The sequence below is a fragment of the Clinocottus analis genome, unplaced genomic scaffold, assembly GCF_023055335.1.
Source record: "Clinocottus analis isolate CAN_PGR_092001 unplaced genomic scaffold, fCliAna1.0.p SCAF_5, whole genome shotgun sequence".
NCBI classification, from domain to species: domain Eukaryota; kingdom Metazoa; phylum Chordata; class Actinopteri; order Perciformes; family Cottidae; genus Clinocottus; species Clinocottus analis.
Window position 1 is genome coordinate 33,233 of NW_027176207.1, and position 22,973 is coordinate 56,205.

At 44.0% G+C, this 22,973-nt stretch overlaps 1 protein-coding gene across 6 annotated transcripts in view; it reads left to right on the plus strand.

Annotated features, from left to right (window-relative positions):
* Positions 1-9,280, plus strand: part of acaca (acetyl-CoA carboxylase alpha) — a 30,180-nt gene extending 20,900 nt beyond the window's left edge. For all 6 annotated transcript variants that reach the window (XM_068600808.1, XM_068600809.1, XM_068600810.1 and 3 more), the window contains 11 exons: positions 1,158-1,301; positions 1,409-1,529; positions 2,395-2,491; positions 2,566-2,662; positions 2,756-2,891; positions 2,961-3,138; positions 4,345-4,457; positions 5,117-5,271; positions 6,094-6,264; positions 7,571-7,707; positions 7,834-9,280. In XM_068600808.1, the coding sequence (XP_068456909.1) occupies positions 1,158-1,301; positions 1,409-1,529; positions 2,395-2,491; positions 2,566-2,662; positions 2,756-2,891; positions 2,961-3,138; positions 4,345-4,457; positions 5,117-5,271; positions 6,094-6,264; positions 7,571-7,707; positions 7,834-7,960 (1,476 nt within the window). In that variant the 3' untranslated portion in view covers positions 7,961-9,280. The remainder of the gene's footprint in view (positions 1-1,157; positions 1,302-1,408; positions 1,530-2,394; positions 2,492-2,565; positions 2,663-2,755; positions 2,892-2,960; positions 3,139-4,344; positions 4,458-5,116; positions 5,272-6,093; positions 6,265-7,570; positions 7,708-7,833) is intronic.
* The last annotated feature ends 13,693 nt before the right edge of the window (positions 9,281-22,973 follow it).

Consider the following 22,973-nt stretch of genomic DNA (forward strand, 5'->3'; position numbering starts at 1 on the left):
GTTTACCCCTATTTGTGGGAGGAGAGCAATAGTGATGTTTAATGACAAGTGTCAGCGATGCACAGGTGATGTATTGCCAAAATATCTGTTGTTTATTTTAAAATGAGAGAGAGAGGGAGAGGGAGGGAGGGAAGGAGAGAGGGAGGGAGAGAGAGAGAGGGAGGGAGGGAGGGAGAGAGAGGGAGAGAGAGGGAGAGAGAGGGAGAGAGAGAGAGAGAGAGAGAGAGAGAGGGAGAGAGAGGGAGGGAGAGAGAGGGAGGGAGAGAGAGGGAGAGAGAGAGAGGGAGAGAGAGAGAGGGAGAGAGAGAGAGGGAGAGAGAGAGAGAGAGAGAGAGAGGGAGAGGGAGGGAGGGAGGGAGGGAGGGAGGGGACGGAGAGAGAGAGGTTTCCTCCCCGTTTATCTGACGGGTTTCTGGCTATTAACTGAAAGTTAATTGAGAGCAGGGGGCTGCCACCCAGAGATCATCATTCCTGTAGCTGCTGGAAAGCTCTCATATCTTCATGGGGAGTGGATTGTAACTACTAGCATAAATACCCCAGTGAGCTTTTCCATTGTTTTCTTCCTCCCAGTCATCCTCCTCCTGTACCCTTCGTCTCCCTCTGCGGTGGAATCCTAATGAAGCTGGCGATGGCCAGAGGCGTAGGGGTTTTGTGTATGTCAAGGTGACTGCAATGTTTCCCGGGGCCGCAGGCTTTCCTGACAGCTTTAGGAGAGCGCCCTAGATTTGTAGCCAGATACATAACCATTAATGGTAATAAAGAAAGTAAATGATAGCTGAAAAGGTGAGCGCTGAGGGTAAGGATTGAGCTCCTCTCTGATTTTTATGGAACCATGTCAGGGCCCCGCCACCTGTTCTCACCCGCTTATGAAAACAAGGTGTGCTGGGAGTGAGATGTTATGGCTTCAGGTTGGCATAGGGGCAGTTCTGAAGGTAAATAGTTTGGTGACTTCCATCTCAAATCTCTCCCTGATGCAACAACAGCCTCCATCACAACTGTATAGATGGCAATATGCAGAGAGGAGGCCTTGTAAACGTAACTCACAGTGATGCAGCTGTACGTGACCTCTGTGTGATGTAACAAAAGCTTTGTTCTTTAAATGTCTGTTCTTTTCCCCATGATGTAAAAGCCACACATTGGTCTTCCTCCCACCTCAGGTGCTGGGCAGAGAAGTGTACACATCCAACAACCAACTTGGCGGCATTCAAATCATGCACAACAATGGAGTGACCCACACGACTGTCTGTGATGACTTTGAGGGCGTCTTCGCGCTCCTGGCGTGGCTATCCTACATGCCCATGGTAATCCTTTGCTTTGACTCGGATGCTGCGTTCCACGTCGTTAGAAACGTGCTTTGGAGCTGTGTGGTGTTTGTCCCCGTGAGTTAAAGACGACGGCCTTTCTTCAGTGTAAATCTAGTCCGGTGCCGATCCTCGACGCCAAGGATCCGGTGGACCGGCTGGTGGACTTTGTGCCGACAAAGACCCCGTACGACCCTCGCTGGATGCTGGCGGGACGTCCCAGCCAGAGTGAGTGTCCGGAGAAATGATTTCATGGAAACTGTTCTGGTAGAGACTCTTCAAGTGGTTGTTTTGTTAAAAGGTTTAAGTAATTGGTTCATCTTCATGACCACAGGGTCAGATTTACTCTACTGCTTGAGTGAAATTAGGATTTAAAGTCCATCTCTGAAACTTTAAAACATGTTTTGGATATTTTATAGACTAAATGTTCAATATGAATTCTTCATAAATCCATAATTAAAACAATTGCTCCACATTCATACTGTCCCTTCAGCCCCTCTAGACATGGCGTCGATGAGGATTTATGGACTTTCACTTCTGCTCATTTTCTAGACTAATCATTTATATTCAAAAATGCTTAATCAGCAGTTGTAAATAGCAACACTCCCATTTGTTGTGTTAGTTCTAAGTGATATTATTTGTATACAATATTCATCGTTTAACCCTAATACCCTGGGTTAAAGGTTGAAATGATCCATTACTAGAGAAACCGTGAAGCGCAGCATCATCTTCTCGTGATGCAGCTTCCTCTTCAACGTCACAGCCGGACAGAAAGGAGCTTGTGGCGCCGTGCGGAGGCCAGTCAGCGTCTCTGGTAGTGTTGAGAGGCGAGGCTTAATTGAATGGTAACCTCACAGGCTGGGCATGTTTCTCAGGGTGTGCGTGCAGAAAAAGAGCTGAATAAGCCTCGTCCTGCAGTCATCCATCATGGTTTGCTGCCAGGATTAGACTGAGGAAAGAAATGCACAACCTCGGACTGCAGGAGGAATAAAGCCAGAGTTTTGAAAACACAATGGAAAAAGATTGATTCGCATTTCTAATTTGCGATCATCAACTCCACGTTCTTTTTGTTCCTCTTTCTCTGTCTATTCAGCCCCAAAGGGTTCCTGGCAGAGCGGCTTCTTCGACCAGGGCTCCTTCATGGAGATCATGCAGCCGTGGGCTCAGAGCGTGGTGGTGGGCAGAGCCAGGTACGTCAACACTACACCACCATGACGCAGTGGAGGGTTTTGTAGACGTCGGCGCTGACGGCCTCTCTCCACAGACTGGGCGGGATACCTACTGGGGTGGTCGCTGTGGAAACCAGGTCAGTAGAGCTGTCCATCCCAGCCGATCCAGCTAATTTGGACTCTGACGCAAAGGTAAGAGGATCGCGCTTACTAAAGCCAGAGCTGGCAAGTATTGACCTTCACAGACGCACACCCGCTGATGCTGGTTTCCTGGTTTTTCTTTAGATCATCCAGCAGGCCGGACAGGTGTGGTTCCCAGATTCTGCCTTCAAAACCGCCCAGGCCATTAAGGACCTAAACAGAGAGGGTCTACCTCTGATGGTGTTCTCCAACTGGAGGGGCTTTTCTGGGGGAATGAAAGGTGCTGCTGCTTGTAAGAAGTGGATCTGTGATCCCCTTCAGTGTCTCATATGAAACCCTCCTTTCTTAGACATGTACGACCAGGTGCTGAAGTTCGGGGCCTACATTGTGGACGGTCTGAGGGAGTACAAGCAGCCGGTGCTGGTTTACATCCCACCCCATGCTGAGCTGAGGGGCGGATCCTGGGTGGTTATAGATCCCACCATCAACCCACGTCACATGGAGATGTACGCGGACAGGGACAGCCGGTGAGTGGGACTGGACCAAAGGCTTCATCTTCATCTTTATTAGTGCTGTCATATTAGCACGTTATTAACGGTGTTAACGCAAACCAATTTTAATGTCGTCAATTTTATTAACGGCGTTGACGCATTTTCATTTTTCTTTTTTTTTCGCGCAAGCACCACGGCGGCTGTAGCTCAACAGGATGTAGCTCAACAGGATGTAGCTCAACAGGATGTAGCTCAACAGGATGTAGCTCAACCGGATGTAGCTCAACCGGACGTAGCTCAACCGGACGTAGCTCAACCGGACGTAGCTCAACCGGACGTAGCTCAACAGGACGTAGCTCAACAGGACGTAGCTCAACAGGACGTAGCTCAACCGGATGGAGCTCACCCGGATGGAGCTCAACCGGATGGAGCTCAACAGCATGTTACTCAATCGGAAGCAAAACAATAGGCACGCCGTTTGCGCTTGTAAGCTAGGCTAACGTTACGGTTTGGAATGAATGAATGGGGAGCGTGATACGGCAAAATGAATGATAAGATGCTAATGAATGGAAAGTTTACTTTCAAAGGGTTGTCAGACGGTTCCCTTGACAAAACCGAAGTGCTATGAGCCGTTTGTCATCGTGAGCTGAGCTAGCATCATCGTAGCTATCCAGTCTGAAATACCACTCGATGGACGAGCACACAGCTGATGCTAACTCTGCGCCCCCTCGTCATAGCCAGACACTGGATGACTTCAGACAGAAACACATGGACACCACAACCAAGAACACACTCACTGCAGCCAAAGCTAAATGATGCTACTGCGTGTAGCCTGTTAGCGTTGTGGAGGACGAGGATCTAGTGATGTAATACACATAGCATCCAACGAAGGGACCTACGAAGCCTGACTGCTATGCTCACCTCTCTCTCTCTCTCTCTCTCTCTCTCTCTCTCTCTCTCTCTCTCTCTCTCTCTCTCTCGCTCTCGAAATGTGCACTTTATAATTTTATTTTTAACGGCCCTGTTTGGCAGTTGTTTTTCAATAAAATAAAACATTTGCATAAAGCAAACAAATCCACTTTTTCATGTTAAAAAAGCATTAGAAGAAAAGAAAAAAAATGTGATTAATCGCCAGTTAACTATGACATAAATGCGATTAATCGCGATTAAATATTTTAATCGCTTAACAGCACTAATCTTTATCAAACCACCTCTGCTCACTTCAATCATTCCCGTCTCCAGTGGTGGTGTTTTGGAGCCCGAAGGCACAGTGGAGATCAAATTCAGGAAGAAGGACCTGGTGAAGACCATGAGAAGAGTGGATCCGGTCTACTCCAGCCTGGCCGAAAGACTGGGTGAGTCCTCCACTTCATTCCTGCTTCCAGCCCTTTACGGGTGTCTTTGCCCCTCGGCCTTGTCCTTGTTTTATAAAAGGAGCAATATATCAGGTGGGAGCATGTGTGCTTTCTCTGTCGTTCTTTAGTTGGCGTTGATTGTATCATCTTCACCGCGCTCCCTCGGGAGACGTGTCAATCACAGCCTGCTCAGATCAATCACCAGCCTATTGATTTTCCTCAGAGCCGCTGTGGTCCAGTGCTATGTGGGCCTGGCGCTGTGGGCCAACTGGTGGAACGGAGGGTTGCTGTGGATGGTTTGAGAGATTACAGATTGGAATTGACAGAAATCAGTCTTTGGTGACAGCAGCCAGGGGTTATGAGGAAGCTCTAAAACAAAATGCTGTTGGTCGAGTTAATTCACCTCTGCATGCTCACGGAGAACCTGTTTTTGTGGTAATGGGACGATAAGGGAAGGCTATCGATAGGACTATATGAGGGTAGAATTCACTTTCACACCCAAACTCTGTGCCTCATACACGGTACTTACTGTACCTCTTGGCATCAACTGTGATTCCATGGCCATCAATTCTGCTTGTCATGGAAGCCTGCAGGCATATGGCAGCCAGTTTGGGACAATTCACCTGACGGCAGTATTTAACAGTATTTCTTTCCAACAGGAACGCCCGAGCTGAGTCCCCCCGATCGCAAAGAGCTGGAGACCAACCTGAAGGAGCGCGAGGAGTTCCTCCTGCCGATCTACCACCAGGTGGCAGTGCAGTTTGCTGACCTCCACGACACCCCGGGTCGCATGCAAGAGAAGGGCGTCATAACGGTGAGGGCCTCGCGAGGGTGAGGGCGTCGTCAACACGAGTGCATCAAGTGCGTCACAACGCCGAGGGCGTCTGGCGGGCGTCTGGCGGGCGTCTGGCGGGCGTCTGGCGGGCGTATTGCGGGCGTCTGGCGGGCGTATTGCGGGCGTCTGGCGGGCATGTGTTTGCGACATCGTGAGTGTGCAGTGTGTGAAGACGCCCACAGGGAGTCTGGTCTCGCTGCAGCTGCCTGGTGAATAATGTTTGGTCTCACTCGGCCGTGAGACTCGTCATTATCTTGGGATGACCCTGGTCAATCACCTTTGAAACCACAGAGCAGCCTCAGGCGGGCCCCGATCTCATCCCGGTTCCATCTTTCACATACAAACACACAATCACTTTGACTGCCATCCATCTGTGAAAGCCCTCTGGCCATGTGAGCGCTGCGTTTGGTGCACACAGTTTGGACTGGAAAGACTTTCCGACTGCAGCGGCCCGCATGTTCAACATCTGCAGAGAAATCCGTGATCGTGGGTTCTAAACATCCTCAGTCGTCCACTGCGATGAGCTCTTGAATGACAGAATGACACTAACAAACTTACCTATTCATACATTAACCTAATTAACAGTGTTACACTTGCACGGCCAAAAGTAAATGAAAAGACATGAACTTGGATTACATTACATGTCTTTTTTTTTAATGAATGTCATTTCCTTAATGAGTTCTATGACATTGTCACATCCCCTTTTGTAAATTCACAAAGAACAAAATACACTGACTTATGTCCGGCTTCTAATAACAGTAGCTGCATTTACGTTGTCATTTGTCTTTGGGCTCGTCTCAGGATATCCTTGATTGGCAAACGTCCCGTCAGTTCTTCTACTGGCGCCTGCGGCGTCTGCTGCTGGAGGACACGGTGATGAAGAAGATCCAGGAGGCCAACAACGAGCTGACGGACGGTCAGATCCAGGCGATGCTGCGCCGCTGGTTCGTGGAGGCCGAGGGAACCGTCAAGGTAACCAGGCGCCTCCTCGTGGGCTTTGTTCTAGAGTCTCTCTGGAAGACGTGTAAACTGTCACCCGACACATGTCCGACACATGTCAATCAAAGTCAGCCAGCACAGCTTTGAGTGGTCAGGTTGTGGTTCTTTAGAGTTTTATAAAAGGATGAAATACCGTGTAAATACTCTAAACATCCTGCTTTGCACTATCCAAGTCAAAGAGAAACCTGTGTAGAATCCTACAGCATCTGTTTCATCGTGTCCAGATACACAGATTCACAACCACACACATCTGGAAATTGCTTTATTTTTCTCTCTCATGCGTTAAATCTGTTTCACAGCAAAACAGAAGACTGTGATGAAGCATGAGCAACATATGTGCTTGGACTTGTAATTTGTACTAATTTATTCCATACAGTGGAGGTATCTACTCGTATCCAGTCGTCTGGGAAATGACTGAGAGAGGGTCTTTAACTCCAGTTCAGAATTAGCCTTTTGGTCCTGGCTGCAATTTGTCCATTCAGGGAAGTGTGTGAACTCGCTCTCAGCCTCTGGGAACGATTTCAGAGGCTGATTCTTTTCATCCCGAAGCTCCGTTCCCTTCAAGCTGCACCCGATGAAGAAGTCGGAGGCATTCCTGTTAAATCCTCGTGTTGAAATGCAGAAGGTCTGATAACTTGCAGTCATTGCAAATAAACAGATCCAGGAACGGCGTTCCTTTCGGCCCGGTGTCAGAGGACTCGCCGCCGGGAGGACGGGAGCCGGCTCGCCGGTTCAGATCTCCCACAGACAGAAGTGTCCTTCTTGTGAGCTAATATATTATCCCAATCAGGACTGGCTGTCTTAAGCCACAATTAATCACGGCCCTGGCACGAGCAGATAGGAGAGCAACACGCTGTTTCTTAATTAAAAGCAAACAGATTAAAAATGATTAATAAGGGCATTAAATGTTCTTGCGGACCTCAAGCAGGACTGTTCATAAAAAAGGCAAGAGCCCATTAAACCCCTCAGCCCCCAAATCGTTGCTAAGCCCTCCAGCCTGGCTTTGTTTGGGATCAGAGATGCCGAACTCATGAATACTAATTCTTCCTATCGGGTCCAGTCAACACGACATCGGACCCCCACGTCGCGCCTGTCCATCTCCTTTTGTTGTTGTTGATATTTATTTGCAGATTCATCCTATTTTCCATGTTTTATACTTCAGTTTCAATTGTTTCCTTCTAATTCACAATTGTGTGAGAGACCAAATCTGCTTCCTTTTGAATCTTGCGAGCAATAATCGCTCTTCTCTCCTGTACCGCCCGCCTCCTGCGTTCTCCAGGCCTATCTGTGGGACGACAACACGGAGGTGGTGGCGTGGCTGGAGAAGCAAATAGCGGATGAAGAGGGCGCCAGGTCCGTCGTCGACGAGAACATCAAGTACATCCGGCGAGATCACATCCTCAAGCAGATACGCAGGTGAGGATTAAAACCGCGCGGGTTCAATGCGGTGAAGCGTGGCCGAGGTCCTCGCCCCGCAGCCCGAGTCCCCGCTTCGCTGCATCATGATGTCTTCTTTGGTTTCCCCCTCCTTCTTTTTTCCAGCCTCGTTCAAGCCAATCCAGAGGTTGCCATGGATTCCATCGTGCACATGACGCAGCACATATCGCCCACACAGAGAGCCGAGGTGGTGCGCATTCTGTCCACGATGGAGACGTCGGCCTCCTCCTAGTGCCATCGCCTCTGCCCCGCCCGGCCGAAGCTCAGCTCTGGCCAAACGGAGCCGGCTGGAGGAGCCGACGTGACGGACGCGTTGGCGATGATTCTCACTGAGCAGAGTTCAGATGACCTGACATCAATTATAACCTTTTGTAAAATGTCTTATGTGCGCCAGATGAGTCGTGTAATTTGCATTCAAATGCAGTTGTGGAAAAATGGGGCAAGAAATATCTATTGACTAATTTGTAATAATATTTTTCGGGTTTACAGAGTTGGCCCAAGTGGATGCGGATGCTTCCATGAAACAACAATGAATTTAGAATGTTTTGTCATATAAAAAATGCACCATGGTTTGTGACATATGCTTGTTAAGATTCGCAAGTGTTTTGATGACCAAGTCGACAATGACAACACACTGCTGGGGGCGTCGGCGCGAAAGGGGTTTTCCACTCCTAAGTAGGGAGCACTTAGTCCCCGAACAAAGACGGGAACACGACAACAGAGTTGGACAGGAGCGCCCAGCAGGGAGCCGGGACGAGGTCCCTTTAGACCCCGACCGCTCCTCGGTTACCCTGCAGCGAGCCGCACAACAAAACCACAGCTGCCCCTTCTGTTCGCACACGCTGCTCCACACGCACTTTACTGCTCGCTGCCCCGCACACAATGCACCCACAATCCAAGATGCAGTTTTAACTGGTGTGTCACACACACACAGACACACACACAGGTACACGCACAAAGTGTTACAAAAAGTAAAAGATATGGAGGTGATAATCGCTCAAATGAGCATTAATAATAATAACAATAATAATAATTGTTGGATAAATAGCGTTCTTCTTTAGAAAATAGTCTGTTCACCTTTGGGGTTATATATATATATATATATATATTTTGGCAACCTAAAACTTTTCGTTGTTGTTTTTTTAACTAAAGAATCATTTTTGAATGTGTGCTTATTGGATGCTCAACCCTTACACGTCTGTGACGGAACAAAGGCTCCTGGATTTACATGTTACATAAAATATGGTGTTTAACTCACTGTAATCCACACTAACTGTTCTATTTAAAGTTTGTATCTTTATGGATATGACATGTTTAATTTTAACATACCTTTTTGGAAGACCATGTTTGAATGGCATACTTCTCTCCTGAGTTACCAGTCGACTGTGATGATAGTCATGGAGGACATGATGCTGACTTCTGTCCTCCAGATGAGCGTCTGCAATGTGAAGCGTCGGCTCTGTGCCTTCCAGTTGCTTTATAAGTATCTGGTTGGTTGATGAGCTCTAACGGTGTCTGCAAATTTAATAAAACTTACCCAACTCAGTTTGAAGAGACTATTTCATTTTATTCATTTTTTTAAGTAAGGCCGTTTTAACAAAACTCAAGTTTTTAGGAATTTGCATTAATTTAATTTGTCAATTATTTGGGTATATTGATGATCCTCAGGACAGATAATCACATCACTGGAAGCCTCATTAATTTCAGCAGTCAGAACAAAGTCTATTACTCTGGAGAGACATTTTCTGATTATTTGAAAATGATAGTCTTCCCATTCCTCAATCCACAGATGATTAAAGTGGCATTTCCTCCCTGCCTTTTTCAACTTCAACAGTATTAAGGAGGATGAAGCAGATCAAACAAACATTGAGGGATCTATTTCATCCTTTTTTTATTTTGTCTCGTTCCCTTGGCTCTGACGATTCTTTTACCATCCTACCAACAAATATGTAAGACAAATTGAGTTGCATGCACCCAATACCCACCACAATTATAGCAGGCCCAATAAGAAAATGAGTCATTTGGTGGTATAATTGGAAATGTGCCTTGCTTGGTCTCTCTGGTCTCCCCGAGGGTTTTGCTCATTTGTGGTGCCATGCGAGGCCGGCTAATTCTCCTAATCACAGACCAACTGCAGCACCCGGTTCCCTCCACCGCTGTGTTTGGTGAAACTGTCAGAACACGGCTTAAAGAAGTCCTTTCTCTGTGTACAACGTGCATTGCAACGTGCATTGTAATGCACGTTGCAATGTGCATTACAATGTGCATTACAACGTTTATTACAATGTGCATTACAATGTGCATTACAATGTTTATTACAATGTGCATTACAATGTGCATTGCAATGTGCATTGCAATGTGCATTACAATGTTTATTACAATGTGCATTACAATGTTTATTACAATGTTTATTACAATGTGCATTGCAATGTGCATTACAATGTGCATTACAATGTGCATTACAATGTTTATTACAATGTGCATTACAATGTTTATTACAATGTGCATTACAATGTGCATTGCAATGTGCATTGCAATGTGCATTACAATGTTTATTACAATGTGCATTACAATGTTTATTACAATGTTTATTACAATGTGCATTGCAATGTGCATTACAATGTTTATTACAATGTGCATTACAATGTTTATTACAATGTGCATTACAATGTGCATTACAATGTGCATTACAATGTGCATTGCAATGTGCATTACAATGTGCATTGCAATGTGCATTACAATGTGCATTGCAATGTGCATTACAATGTGCATTACAATGTTTATTACAATGTGCATTGCAATGATCATCAAATAAATACATTCATTTTCATCAACAGACTTGAAAGGCTTCATTTGCTTTCTATTGGTTTAATGAAATACCTTCTTTTACTACAACAAAGCTGATACATGTAGTATATGTGTGTGTGTGTGTGTGTGTGTGTGTGTGTGTGTGTGTGTGTGTGTGTGTGTGTATATGTATGTATGTATATATAAATAGATATATAGTGTGTGTATTATTACTTTCTGCTTTCCAAGCCTGTGACGGCTGGTTTTAGGCAAAACTGTGACCAAAATGGAGCAGCAAGAAATATTAATGGAGGGGGAGAGGAAAAGAGAATCAGTGTCTGCGGTGAGATTGGGACGGAGGCATGGAGATAGCGCAGAGACTCAATCATGCATCTGAAGCAACCATAATTCCACATTCACCCGTCTCAATGACTTGACAGCACTTGAGAGACAATGCCTGTGACCCAGTTGCAGGATTCCAATTAGCCGGGCGTATGCAACAGTTGAGATGAAAAGAGAACAGGGTCTTTACAGAGCCCCAGGGCTGTCTGATTACTGCCTGAAAACAAGAGTCTTTTGCCCGTGACAAAGAGGAGAGCGACTCAGAGGGAGTGCCAGGCCCCAGCTGTTCTCTTGGCTGAGGATTCTGGAGAGCTCATCTCCGCCCGCCTGCCTTTTTTACATTTCTACCACATTGGAAAGCAGGCCAGCCACACGAAGACACGTTGATAATGGGACTTCTGAGTTGTTGGTGGATTTTTCAGTCCTGGAAAGAAACAGAGGACCTGTGGGTCGTAATGCGCCTGTCACATCGGGGCAACCTCACACGTTGCACCAGTACATTTCTATATTTCTTGTAACCTTGTTGAAGTAGTCTTTATATTGTTTAAAATGTCTTAAATATGCTTATGTCTGTATTAGTAGACTACAACAAGGTATATTAACATAACTTGAGTGGTATATATGTATATAGAATATTTTGAAATACATTGCCAAAATGAATTTTCAATATGTAATAAAGCTTGTAAAGTTTTACTTCAAGCACAACATTTTAAGTGAATATTTAGTTTAAAAAAAGAAGAAGGTATTTTACAACAACCTAAGCTGTATTTTAGTATACCTAAAGTGTTCTAATTTCAAAACCCAGTTATTGTACTGAAGTATATCTTCACAGATTTACAGGCATTTAAGTTTGTAATCAAACTCATTACAATCCCATTACAATCAAAAGTTCTAATTGTTTAATATAGATGATTTATTTATAGAAGTGTACGTGTAAATCCACATACATAAAGCCTACAAGCAACTCACGTTTCATAGCGTTAAGAAAGAGATATCCATTTCCATTAAACTTAGTACCCAGAACATGCTGCAGTCTAGTTTGAGCCAACAGACCCGCAGTCGTTGCAGTGTTTGGTCCAAGGTTCTCTAATGGGAAGTAAAACGCTGTTGTCACAATGCTGGCTTTGTTTGCATACCGTTTTATGATGGTGGGGCTTCAGATTCCCTTATGCATTTCAAGGCTTTCATGATTTATAATGTTTTGAAAGACCTAAGTGATGAAGGGCAAACCGAATTTCCTGAAAAGCAATTTCCATCTGCAGATCAAGAATGAAAATGAATGACGTATTGTATCTTGAATGCAGAGGCCAGCGTGCAGTCGTGAATCTCTGGAGGGGAGCGAGGCGGCTTGTCAGCCAGCTGCACCAGAGGCTTAATCTTCAATCTGCGTTTGGAACGTGCCACAGGGGTCAAAGATTACAACACCCTGTGATCATCACCCCATAATGCATACATTCTCATTCTGTCAGAGCTTGGTAAACATTGGCCTGACTAGCTGAGCACCGCGACAACAGAGAGGAGGACTCACAAGCAGACACTGCTGCAGTGGGAGAGGCATCAGCACCAGAGGCTGAGCCCCAACACACCTGTCTTCTTTCAAAATACTGTTTTCATTTTAATAATAAACACATCCACCAGCAAAACTCCCCTCAAATGTCTGCTTTTCACCCACAGGAAGAAATCCATGTTGTGCTGTAGTTGCTTTTTGTCCTAATAAGTAATAGTAATATGTTATTACTGCAACATAGGAACAAACATAACTCCACCAATATGAACAATAAAAGGCAAAAAGCTCCTTAGCTGTGCATAGCAGACCAGGTGAAGCAGCTCCCTGTGCCATTCAGCCCTCCCACCCCCCCACCCCACCCCACCCCGCCCCCACATTAACATTCATGGAGCCACTGGAGTGTGGCGAGCCGCGTAAATCGAGCTAGCGACGAGATGCAGGGATGAGGGGGGGGGGGGTTGAGGGAAAAGGAAAGGGAGGGGGGTGTTGTGTTGTGTGGTGTGGTGAAGGTTGCTCAGTATGGGATTGTGGGAAAGGTCAGCAAGCAAGGTGCTACGTATATGGCCATATATCACAGTTATTACTGTGGGTCATTCGCTGGGATGGAAATGAGAGGAGCAGCGACAGGCCCTCCTGGCATGATGCAGGAGGAGTGGGCAAGGCCGGCGAGAAGTCACTGCATCTCCGTAAAAGCGCCATGGCCCAAGGGAATGGCAAAAACAATGGACATTCCCATCAGCCTCTGCTGTAGTTGGGTCTAACTAACAAAATGACAGCATGCAAGCTAACAAAGATGGAGAGCCTCAAATTCAGCATTTTAGCCACAGCCATCTTGGATCCTGACACTAACTACTCGAGGTCAACGGCTAACCTTTACCTAGCATCTCTGCCTCAACCAGCTGCGCAGGGCTGGTCTTGTCCAAGACAAGCCAACCCTGGGATTCATAATCCAGCACACCCATAAGAAGTTATGGTATGCACAGAGATGCTGACTAAAATAGTTGAGCTGAATGCAAACATCAGCCCAGCAGCGATGCCGTTTGAGAGGTGCGCCACATTAAAATGCATTACAGGCACATCAGCGGAGCGTGGAGAGCCAACTCCCTGTGGACATGTTGCTGCTTCTCATAGGGCCGTGGAAGGGTTTATTTGTGACCAGCGTCCTCTGGCTCAGAAGGACAAAGGCAGCCAACCAGGGAAATCACATACAGTAGTTCCATCTGACAGCGTCGGTTTGAAACATTTAGATCAGACTGATGAAGACGTTTCTCAAGATCTGGAGAAGCTGTGACTCCAGAGCGGCGCTGGTGGAGAAGTTAAGAGACGACAGCAGTCATGCTGCTGCAGAAGCTGCTGCTTCTCTGTAATCTAATTGAAAAAAAGCCTATACGTTTCAGTTGAATGCTCTTTTAATGTAACTCTTCACTTAATGCTGTACAAACTTAAAGCAGACTTTTGGCACTGGAGAGGACACCTGCAGCACTTGATCAAACACTGAATCAACATGCGTTTCCCCTGGTGGCCCAGAGGAGAGGGAGTGCAAAGCAGAGGAGTGTGGACCTGGCAAAACACTAGCTCATGACCCCCCCACCCCCTCCCTCTCCTCCGCCACCCCCTTCTCCACAACTGCTGCCACCCTGCTCGTCAACCCCATTACACACACGCATGCACACATACGTTTTGCAGCGCAGACCCTTTCCACACTTGAACGTCACGCGCTTGATTGCAAATGAGAGAAGCGGCAATCTTCTATGTGTCTTTGTCTCGGCGTCCCTACGAACCACAATCACAGCACACAAAGGGATGTCAAGGAATTCAGAGGAGCATGTGTGCAAAACCAACGAGGGACTCGTGCCCCATCTGATATTTCAGACCTTCATTTTATGTTGTCATTTTGGCTTTTGCAGCAACACGACGAGTCGATATTCACGGACTGGCCGTCTCACATATCTTACATGTCTAACAACATCTGATAATAACTCGAATTAGAAGCGGTTTGCCAATTTACAAATCATGACTTTGAAATGATCAACTGTTTTATTGTTGATATTAATAATACCAAGCTTTGCACAGGCAGATCATAGAAAAATTGAGAACATGTCCAAATTGTAATTTTATTGTCATCGCCCTCTCTAAATATGAACAGCAAGTGAAACGCTGATTAAAATCTTAACAAGCAAATCTGCCTTGCTTTGTGAGAGGATGACTTGTCAATAGCTCTAACGTGCTGAAATCTGCTCAGCACTTGGCCTTCAGATTAAGCACTGCAGGAAAAGAAAGTAGGTGGGGAACACTCATGATTCTGTCCTCTTCAACTTTAATCAAAAGTACACTGACGCGCTGCAGCCCCCTCCCTCTCTTTCATAATAATGGGCCGCTAAAAATTCAGGAGGCAGGCTCCACATCAATCACTCGCCAGATTTGAGTCCAATGCAATAAATATGTAAATGAGGAGAAGCCAGTGTCTCGTAGCTGGGAGATCAGCGCGGGGAGGAAAAAAAGGGAAAAACTGTATTAATTGCCCATGGCCAGAGGAATCCTATTACTGTGGGCATTGATTATAAAATTGTATGTGTGAATGATTTTCATGCAGAAAGTGGACTAGCAAGCCTCCAGCAAAATGTGAAGAAAGAGTCAAATTAGCAAACGGGGCCACATTTTGCGATTGACTCAAAGGAAACAGCAACGAGGAAAAGGCCAAATCTGAGCTCAAATAAGATTTAGATTAGAAAGTGAAAAGGATTTCTATGTCAAATTACAATAAAATATTATCCAATCAGAATCTCTGTTCAGTCATGTTTAATGGCTTTTACTTGCATTAAAGATTGACTTTGTCCCTTTCAGTGTACAGGCGTTTAAGCTCATGAGGCAACATTCTTCTTCAGGTCCATTAGTGTTGCGCCCTAATGGACTCTCCTCTGGAAGATAGTTGACATTTTCCCACACTACATCATGATGAGGAGTGACAAAACGCTTATAAAAAGTCTTTATATGAAGACCTTTCATGCATTATGCTCATTTTTCCAAAATCAATTTATTAAAACATCATCTAAAACCTGCAAACATCCTGGAAGATCAGGTCATGTTTTATGAAAACAAATAAAGGGACTAACTGCTCGTAGCTATCAGCCAAGTCCAGTGCAGTCAAAGTGCTCAAGTGGTGGTGATTAGGTTGAATTTAGTCTTTTCACTTCTGGGTAAACAGTCCCCTGTTTGACGGGAACACTGTAATGTGGGTGTGTGATACGTATATATATATATATATATATATATATATATATATATATATATATATATATATATATATATATATATATATACATATATATGTATAACACAAAAGATGGACACAGTTGACTGTTCTGCAGTGACATAAACAGTATGTTCTCTATACGTCACATCTCAGAGGACAGATGATCGTTATTGTGCGTGGTTTGTCCAACAGTCGCCATAATCACTAGACTTGAATTGATTCGCTGGCCTCATGTTTGACATGCAAATCTCTCTCTTAACCGTGACGTTTTGCTCAGATAAACAGAGATTAGCTTGATGAGCAACATAGCATTCCCTCCAAACATTTGGAAGTGGCTGGCCTTAATTAACAGCTCATGACCCTATTCAAAACCTTGAATACATATTGATATATTGTATTTTCTTTTATGAATATTTCATTTCAAATTCTTTTTGTGGAGCTATGCTTGTGGTCTTTGGTGTCCATCAACATGATCTGAATAAGGGATTTGATATCATTGGTTGATATACAATACCCGCTCCAATTCCTTAAAGTGTTGCTATATTTACTTATTTACTTATTTTACTCTTAACGTTATGAGGTGCACAAGACAGTAATAACCCATAAGGTTATCTTATAAGAAATGTAGTCGCACTAAACTGTGATATGGGAAATAGATTACTCAAAAGGCTAAATAGAGGCTATGTAGTATGTTAAAGTCCACATTGTACTGCATTGCTCAACCTCTCTTCTTTAAAAGAAAGACTGCAACACAATGCAACCTCTCTGCCACGGGAAACTCTCACTTTCACTTGAGACTGGATCCTGTATGTATGATACTCATTTCCACTGATTCCCACAGCTACAGTTGGATCAGCATCAAATCTGACACACAATTCAAGAATTACTGTGCCTCACATCAAAACAAGTACAGCTCCCAGTGCGTTCAGAGTTCAATCCGTTCCAATCAGCTCTCGAGAACAATGTGACGCCGAATGCACTGTGAAAAGAAGCCATGTGGAACCGGTGATGGGACTGGTTGGAGGATCAACCACCAGCTGTTGAAGGAAATGTTGTTTTTTTAAACCATGAGCAGCCGGCCCCAGAAAGTCTTTCAGCAGCAGAAGAGAGAATGATGTTATTTCCAGGAGAGTTCAGGTTCTAAATCAGTAAAAAAAAAAAAAAAGAAAGGCGAATCTGATGATATCTTTCTTACTGTCAGCAAATCCCATGAAAAGACCAAAACAACATGCACTTATTGACTGTGTAAGGCCGGACGTATCCTTATTCCTTTGTGCCCCAAAGCTCCATTGTTAAAACACATCAAAGAGCAATGCTGGGTGACATATTCCTTCATCAACATGAACACAGGCGTAGTTTTCTCCGCCTGATGGCTCATGGCGAGTGACTGTGCACCTCTGTGTCTGTCCGTGATACTCTGGCATCGCGCTGCAGCAACACTGCAGGAGACGCTGGGGCAGTTATAGCTGCGTGCTCAGGGAGCTCTCGTGGTTGCAGCTTCTCACACTTTCTCAAAACACATTTTTTTGCCCGTTTAGTTAGGGCCCGCCATAGTGGAACGCAGAGTGCATGGAGGGCTGTGGGTTTTAGACCTTCAGTGAGTGCCGTATAGTCCACATCACGGCGGACCGGGAGGAAAACAGTGTCCTGGGAGTTACTGTCACAGACCGACTCATAGACGAGAGGCGCCGCGTAACTGTAGTTTGGTTCTAGCTTGAAGCTAGAAGCTTCTAGCCTTTCCTGAAAGGTCCTCCATGAGAAAGGCGTTGCCAGTAAATCCACCACCAAGTCTACTCCTTCCTTCATAGAGTATGAAAAAATACACCAAGCTAAACCATAAAAAATGAATTGCTTCTCTAAATATGTTCGAACAACTTCTTAGTTTGTTCTGAGTTCATAGCTATGTCCACGCCATATTGCAGGCTTGGTACGTAAAAGAACACGCCCAGCTTGTCAAACTAAAGATCTGATTGGTTGAAGTCCATGACAATCAATCACAACATCCACTTCCTGTGTAGTTTAATCTGCAGAAGCTTTCTCAAACTGCTTTGCAGGCTCAAGGCTGTAAAGGCTGCAGGCAGAGGAAGACAGGAGCTGTGCAATGAGAAAATAAGCTAATAACAAAAAATAATTATAATACATGTAGTGTATTTGTGAATTATAAAAAAGCTGTAACTTTTAATTATATATATATATATATATATATATATATATATATATATGTATATATATATATATATATAATTTATTCATTTAAAATAATTAAAACATATATATATATATATATATATATATATATATGTATATGTTTAAATTAGGTTTTTAAATAATACAATAGCTATAACTTTTGTGATTCTGTTGAGGCTTGCAGTGAAGGCTTAGCAGGCCCTGACAGCTCGCCACTGCCATCTGCTCCTCTGCAGCCAGTGGAGGGGTAACAGTTAGCGCTGTGTTTGGCTAAGCTAACAGCTCAGCTATGGAGGGTCCGTTCACACACTCCTGCACCTCTCTCGGGCCTCTGTGGCTCACTTTTATTAGTTTGAACGGTGTGTTTGGCCAAGATGCTTGTTTGTGAGTTTGAATGGTGTATATGTTGTACAGTAAAAGGCCTTATGGAAAACTTCCATCGCCTTCAGTGTCGAGAGAGATGGTGAGAGAGATAATTGTGTTGAATTCATTCAACCACACACACACATCAGTAGTCGTTGCAGACACACCTGGCAGAGATCTCAATGGCATTTCTTCTGCTGAACTGCCCATTTGAGCCCCAAAGTGCGCGCAGGGGGCACGAGCTTCTAGAATTTAGCAGGTCTGTGTTCGAGTAGTGATATGAACCCCAAATGAGTTCTAGTACTTGCGTTATTTTATATCATTTTTTTCTGAATTTTTTTGTGAAAAGATTTTTAAAAATATAAAAAAAAGTTTTCACTTAATTTGAAACATTAGCACAAACACCTAGCATGATCTAAAACAGATTTCACGACAATGCGTTTTCGAGCCGCTCCGAGTGTTTTCAACTCCACGGTGAAAGACCTGAACAACCTGCAGAGTTGAAAACCCTCAGTGGAAAGAGAAGGACCTAAAGGACTTTGAGGCATTTGAAAACAAAACAGCGTGGCTTAACTTGGACTTTCAGGTACTAATACACATTGACTAAGCTTCTACTGTACCTTGTTAGATTCGTAAAGGCTCGGAGAATATCTGACTTTCTAAAGTGTAGTTATTAACAGAAAGGTGAAAAGTAACTTTTGCTCAAAAAAATGACGGCAAGGTTTTTGAGGTTACAGGTTTTATGTAATTACATAAACTTAACGGTATCTTTTTATTTTTTCTGTTCGGATAGATCTCTTCCCACAAGTCTGTACTGTATTTTAGTAATTTCAATGAAGTTAATCAACGTTGTGGTTCTGGAGATCTTGTAGGAAACGTCACTTGACCTTTTCTTTTTATGATTTCCTTGTCTGATAACGGTTGCAGCAGGTTTTGGGCAGCCATTGGGCTCAAAAGATTGAGTTAAGTACTGTTTTCTGAATACTAAAGCACCAAAGTCGACAATGTGCAGTTCAGCGAGATGGAAAGTATGAGATGGACTAACTTTTTAGTTTTGGCCTTTTCATGGGATTTGCTATAACAAAAATAGGAATTGTTGCTGGAATGATCCTGTAATTTCACCTCTTGTGTGTCTGATGTTCATTCACGGTGTGTAACTGTATGTCGGATGCATTGATAGGTATCAGCTTGCTCGTCCGACATCATGCTCGACATTCTTCAATCAAGTTTAGATCTTGTGACCAACTGATGAAGTATCAAGCCCATCCGGAAACATAACAATAGAAATACATTTGATTAATAATGAATCCCCATCCATGTTGTCCAGTAGTCCCTGTTTGAGGCTCTCCTGCCCCTCCCCCAAACCGCCCAAACCAATGTCCAGCGTTCGGCCCGTCCTCCTTTGTGCTGCTCTCACCTTTTCCTGACTCCAACATATCCAGTCGGTCATCGGCCTCTTCCTCACGACCAACAGAAATGACTTCGTACGAGCTCATGGAAAATTGACAGATATATTAAAAAGGCCATTTTAATAATGTAAACTCACTGAGGTGTTATATGCATAACTTTACAATTGAACAGTTTGTCTCTGGAAGGTCTCTTATAATGGAGTGATACTTGCTGTAAACTCTTTGGATATCAAGAAGAAAACAGGCACAGAAAAATATTCTTTAAACCTCTGTGGTGTTGCGTGTTCTTCCCTGACTGAGCAGACGTCAGCCGCTCTATAAACCCGACAGCTCACTAACATCTGCAAAGTGATCTGAAAAAGAATGCTGACCAATTGCTCCTGGATCTGAAAGTTCATTGATTGCTGGCTAGATGTGTGTCTGGATTAACACCACGAGCAGCTGTTTGTTGGCTGTGCTGCAGCATGACCGCGCTTTTCTCTTTTTAAGAGGAACTCTCCATGAAATTAATTTAAAACATCCATGATCTCCTTGTCACAAAGTTTGCGTTATAAAAGTGTTGAGTAACTATTCAATCTGTGACACAGGAAAATACTAAATGTTACAGCAATTAAACAACTATGCAAAACTATGCATATTGTTAAAGGTCCATAGAAGAAGAAAAATGTACTCAATACATTGAATACGTATATGTTTATATGCACATTTCTTTCAAGAACTAAGTACTGCCGCTGCTTTCCTCCTAACACTCGGAGGATAATAATGAAAGCACCAACATTGTTTGGACATGAAGTTGCTTCCTTAATTGATCCCCTATAATCTCAACAAAGCCCTGTGCACATTTGCAAAGTCAAGAATCCCCCAAACTTGAAGGAACAACTACGATGAACAAATAAAAACGATCAATATGTGTTTTATTGTACAGTGAATGGTCGTAAACATCGGTCTCATGAACTTAATTGGAACAATCAAGTATGTCTCATAAAAACAACATTGCTGCTGCTGGCAGTGTGTGAGACCATCAATGTGAGTGAGATGACATTTTGATCCATTAAGACAAAAACAGTTTGATTCTGGGCTGCAAATGAAATGTTTTTATGACAAACATGCTCGGATAATTATAAGAAGTGAACTCTTAAAAAACGTTGCGTCTCAACTAAAAAGGTGCAGGATTTTGCCGTGCATTCGGCAACGGTTTATTCATATTCTCCGGGTTTTTTATTTCTTTTGAACGAGGACATATAGTACAAACCAGCGAGGGAAACGGCTATAAAAGTTTGGTTGGTTTGCATTTAACAGTTTTGTACAATGCTGATTTCCAAACCCCTTTATGGAGCTGTAAGTAAACAGTTGACTGCTCTACACTTGTCCATCATTCTGGATAAAACAGTGGAGGACAAATCATTTTTGTGACATATAAAATGTTCAGATTAATAAAGATATTCATTTGAAGGCAAATATGTGTTGGCAATGAAATAATTGAAAAGAGAAATGACTAATAAATAAATAGAACAAAACAATGTTTCCACAGTCCTGAGAGAGGTATTTGGTCAAATGTATTGAACATCACAATCATAGTCTGTTATTAAATAATACACTATTATATTACACATGAGCTCATGGATGGAGACGCTGTTTGTCCGTATGTGTAAACACTGAAAGGTCATGAAAAAGAAATGCTGTCATGCATCTACACAATAACATTTCATGGACAATTGCGTCAAATATGTGGATAAAACCAACAAAAAAAACAGAAGATTCTGCAGCATAAAAATATGTTTGTTTATTGCTTGATCAATGAGGCCCAGTTCTGTGAATGTATTAATGACTCAACTTCACATTAAACAATCTATTGATTGGCTAGTCAATAAACAATTATACCAACATACAAATATAGAGATTTATAAATAGTTAAATAGAGCTTAACAAAAATGCAAGCAGATAAATAAATAAATAATAAATACGTGTTATTAAATAAAGAATTAGAAAAAAATATTTGAAGCGGATTTGCCTTCAAAATGCAAGTGTGCCTTGTTCAGATGGGTGGTTTACCACACAGGGCCTGTAGTTTACCACACAGGGCCTGTAGTTTACCACACAGGGCCTGTAGTTTACCACACAGGGCCTTGTAGTTTACCACACAGGGCCTGTAGTTTACCACACAGGGCCTTGTAGTTTACCACACAGGGCCTTGTAGTTTACCACACAGGGCCTTGTAGTTCACCACACAAAGCCTGTAGTTTACCACACAGGGCCTCGTAGTTTACCACACAGGGCCTGTAGTTTACCACACAAAGCCTGTAGTTTGCCACACAGGGCCTCGTAGTTTACCACACAGGGCCTGTAGTTTACCACACAGGGCCTGTAGTTTACCACACAGGGCCTTGTAGTTTACCACACAGGGCCTGTGGTTTACCACACAGGGCCTTGTAGTTTACCACACAGGGCCTTGTAGTTTACCACACAGGGCCTTGTAGTTCACCACACAAAGCCTGTAGTTTACCACACAGGGCCTTGTAGTTTACCACACAGGGCCTGTAGTTTACCACACAAAGCCTGTAGTTTACCACACAGGGCCTCGTAGTTTACCACACAGGGCCTCGTAGTTTACCACACAGGGCCTGTAGTTTACCACACAAAGCCTGTAGTTTACCACACAGGGCCTCGTAGTTTACCACACAGGGCCTCGTAGTTTACCACACAGAGCCTCGTAGTTTACCACACAGGGCCTGTAGTTTACCACACAGAGCCTGTAGTTTACCACACAGGGCCTCGTAGTTTACCACACAGGGCCTGTAGTTTACCACACAGAGCCTGTAGTTTACCACACAGGGCCTGTAGTTTACCACACAGGGCCTCGTAGTTTACCACACAGAGCCTGTAGTTTACCACACAGAGCCTGTAGTTTACCACACAGAGCCTCGTAGTTTACCACACAGGGCCTGTAGTTTACCACACAAAGCCTGTAGTTTACCACACAGGGCCTCGTAGTTTACCACACAGTGCCTCGTAGTTTACCACACAGAGCCTGTAGTTTACCACACAGGGCCTGCAGTTTACCACACAGAGCCTCGTAGTTTACCACACAGGGCCTGCAGTTTACCACACAGGGCCTGTAGTTTACCACACAGGGCCTGTAGTTTACCACACAGAGCCTCGTAGTTTACCACACAGAGCCTCGTAGTTTACCACACAGGGCCTGTAGTTTGCCACACAGAGCCTGTAGTTTACCACACAGGGCTATGTAGTTTACCACACAGAGCCTGTAGTTTACCACACAGGGCCTTGTAGTTTACCACACAAAGCCTGTAGTTTACCACACAGGGCCTGTAGTTTACCACACAGAGCCTGTAGTTTACCACACAGGGCCTCGTAGTTTACCACACAGGGCCAATAG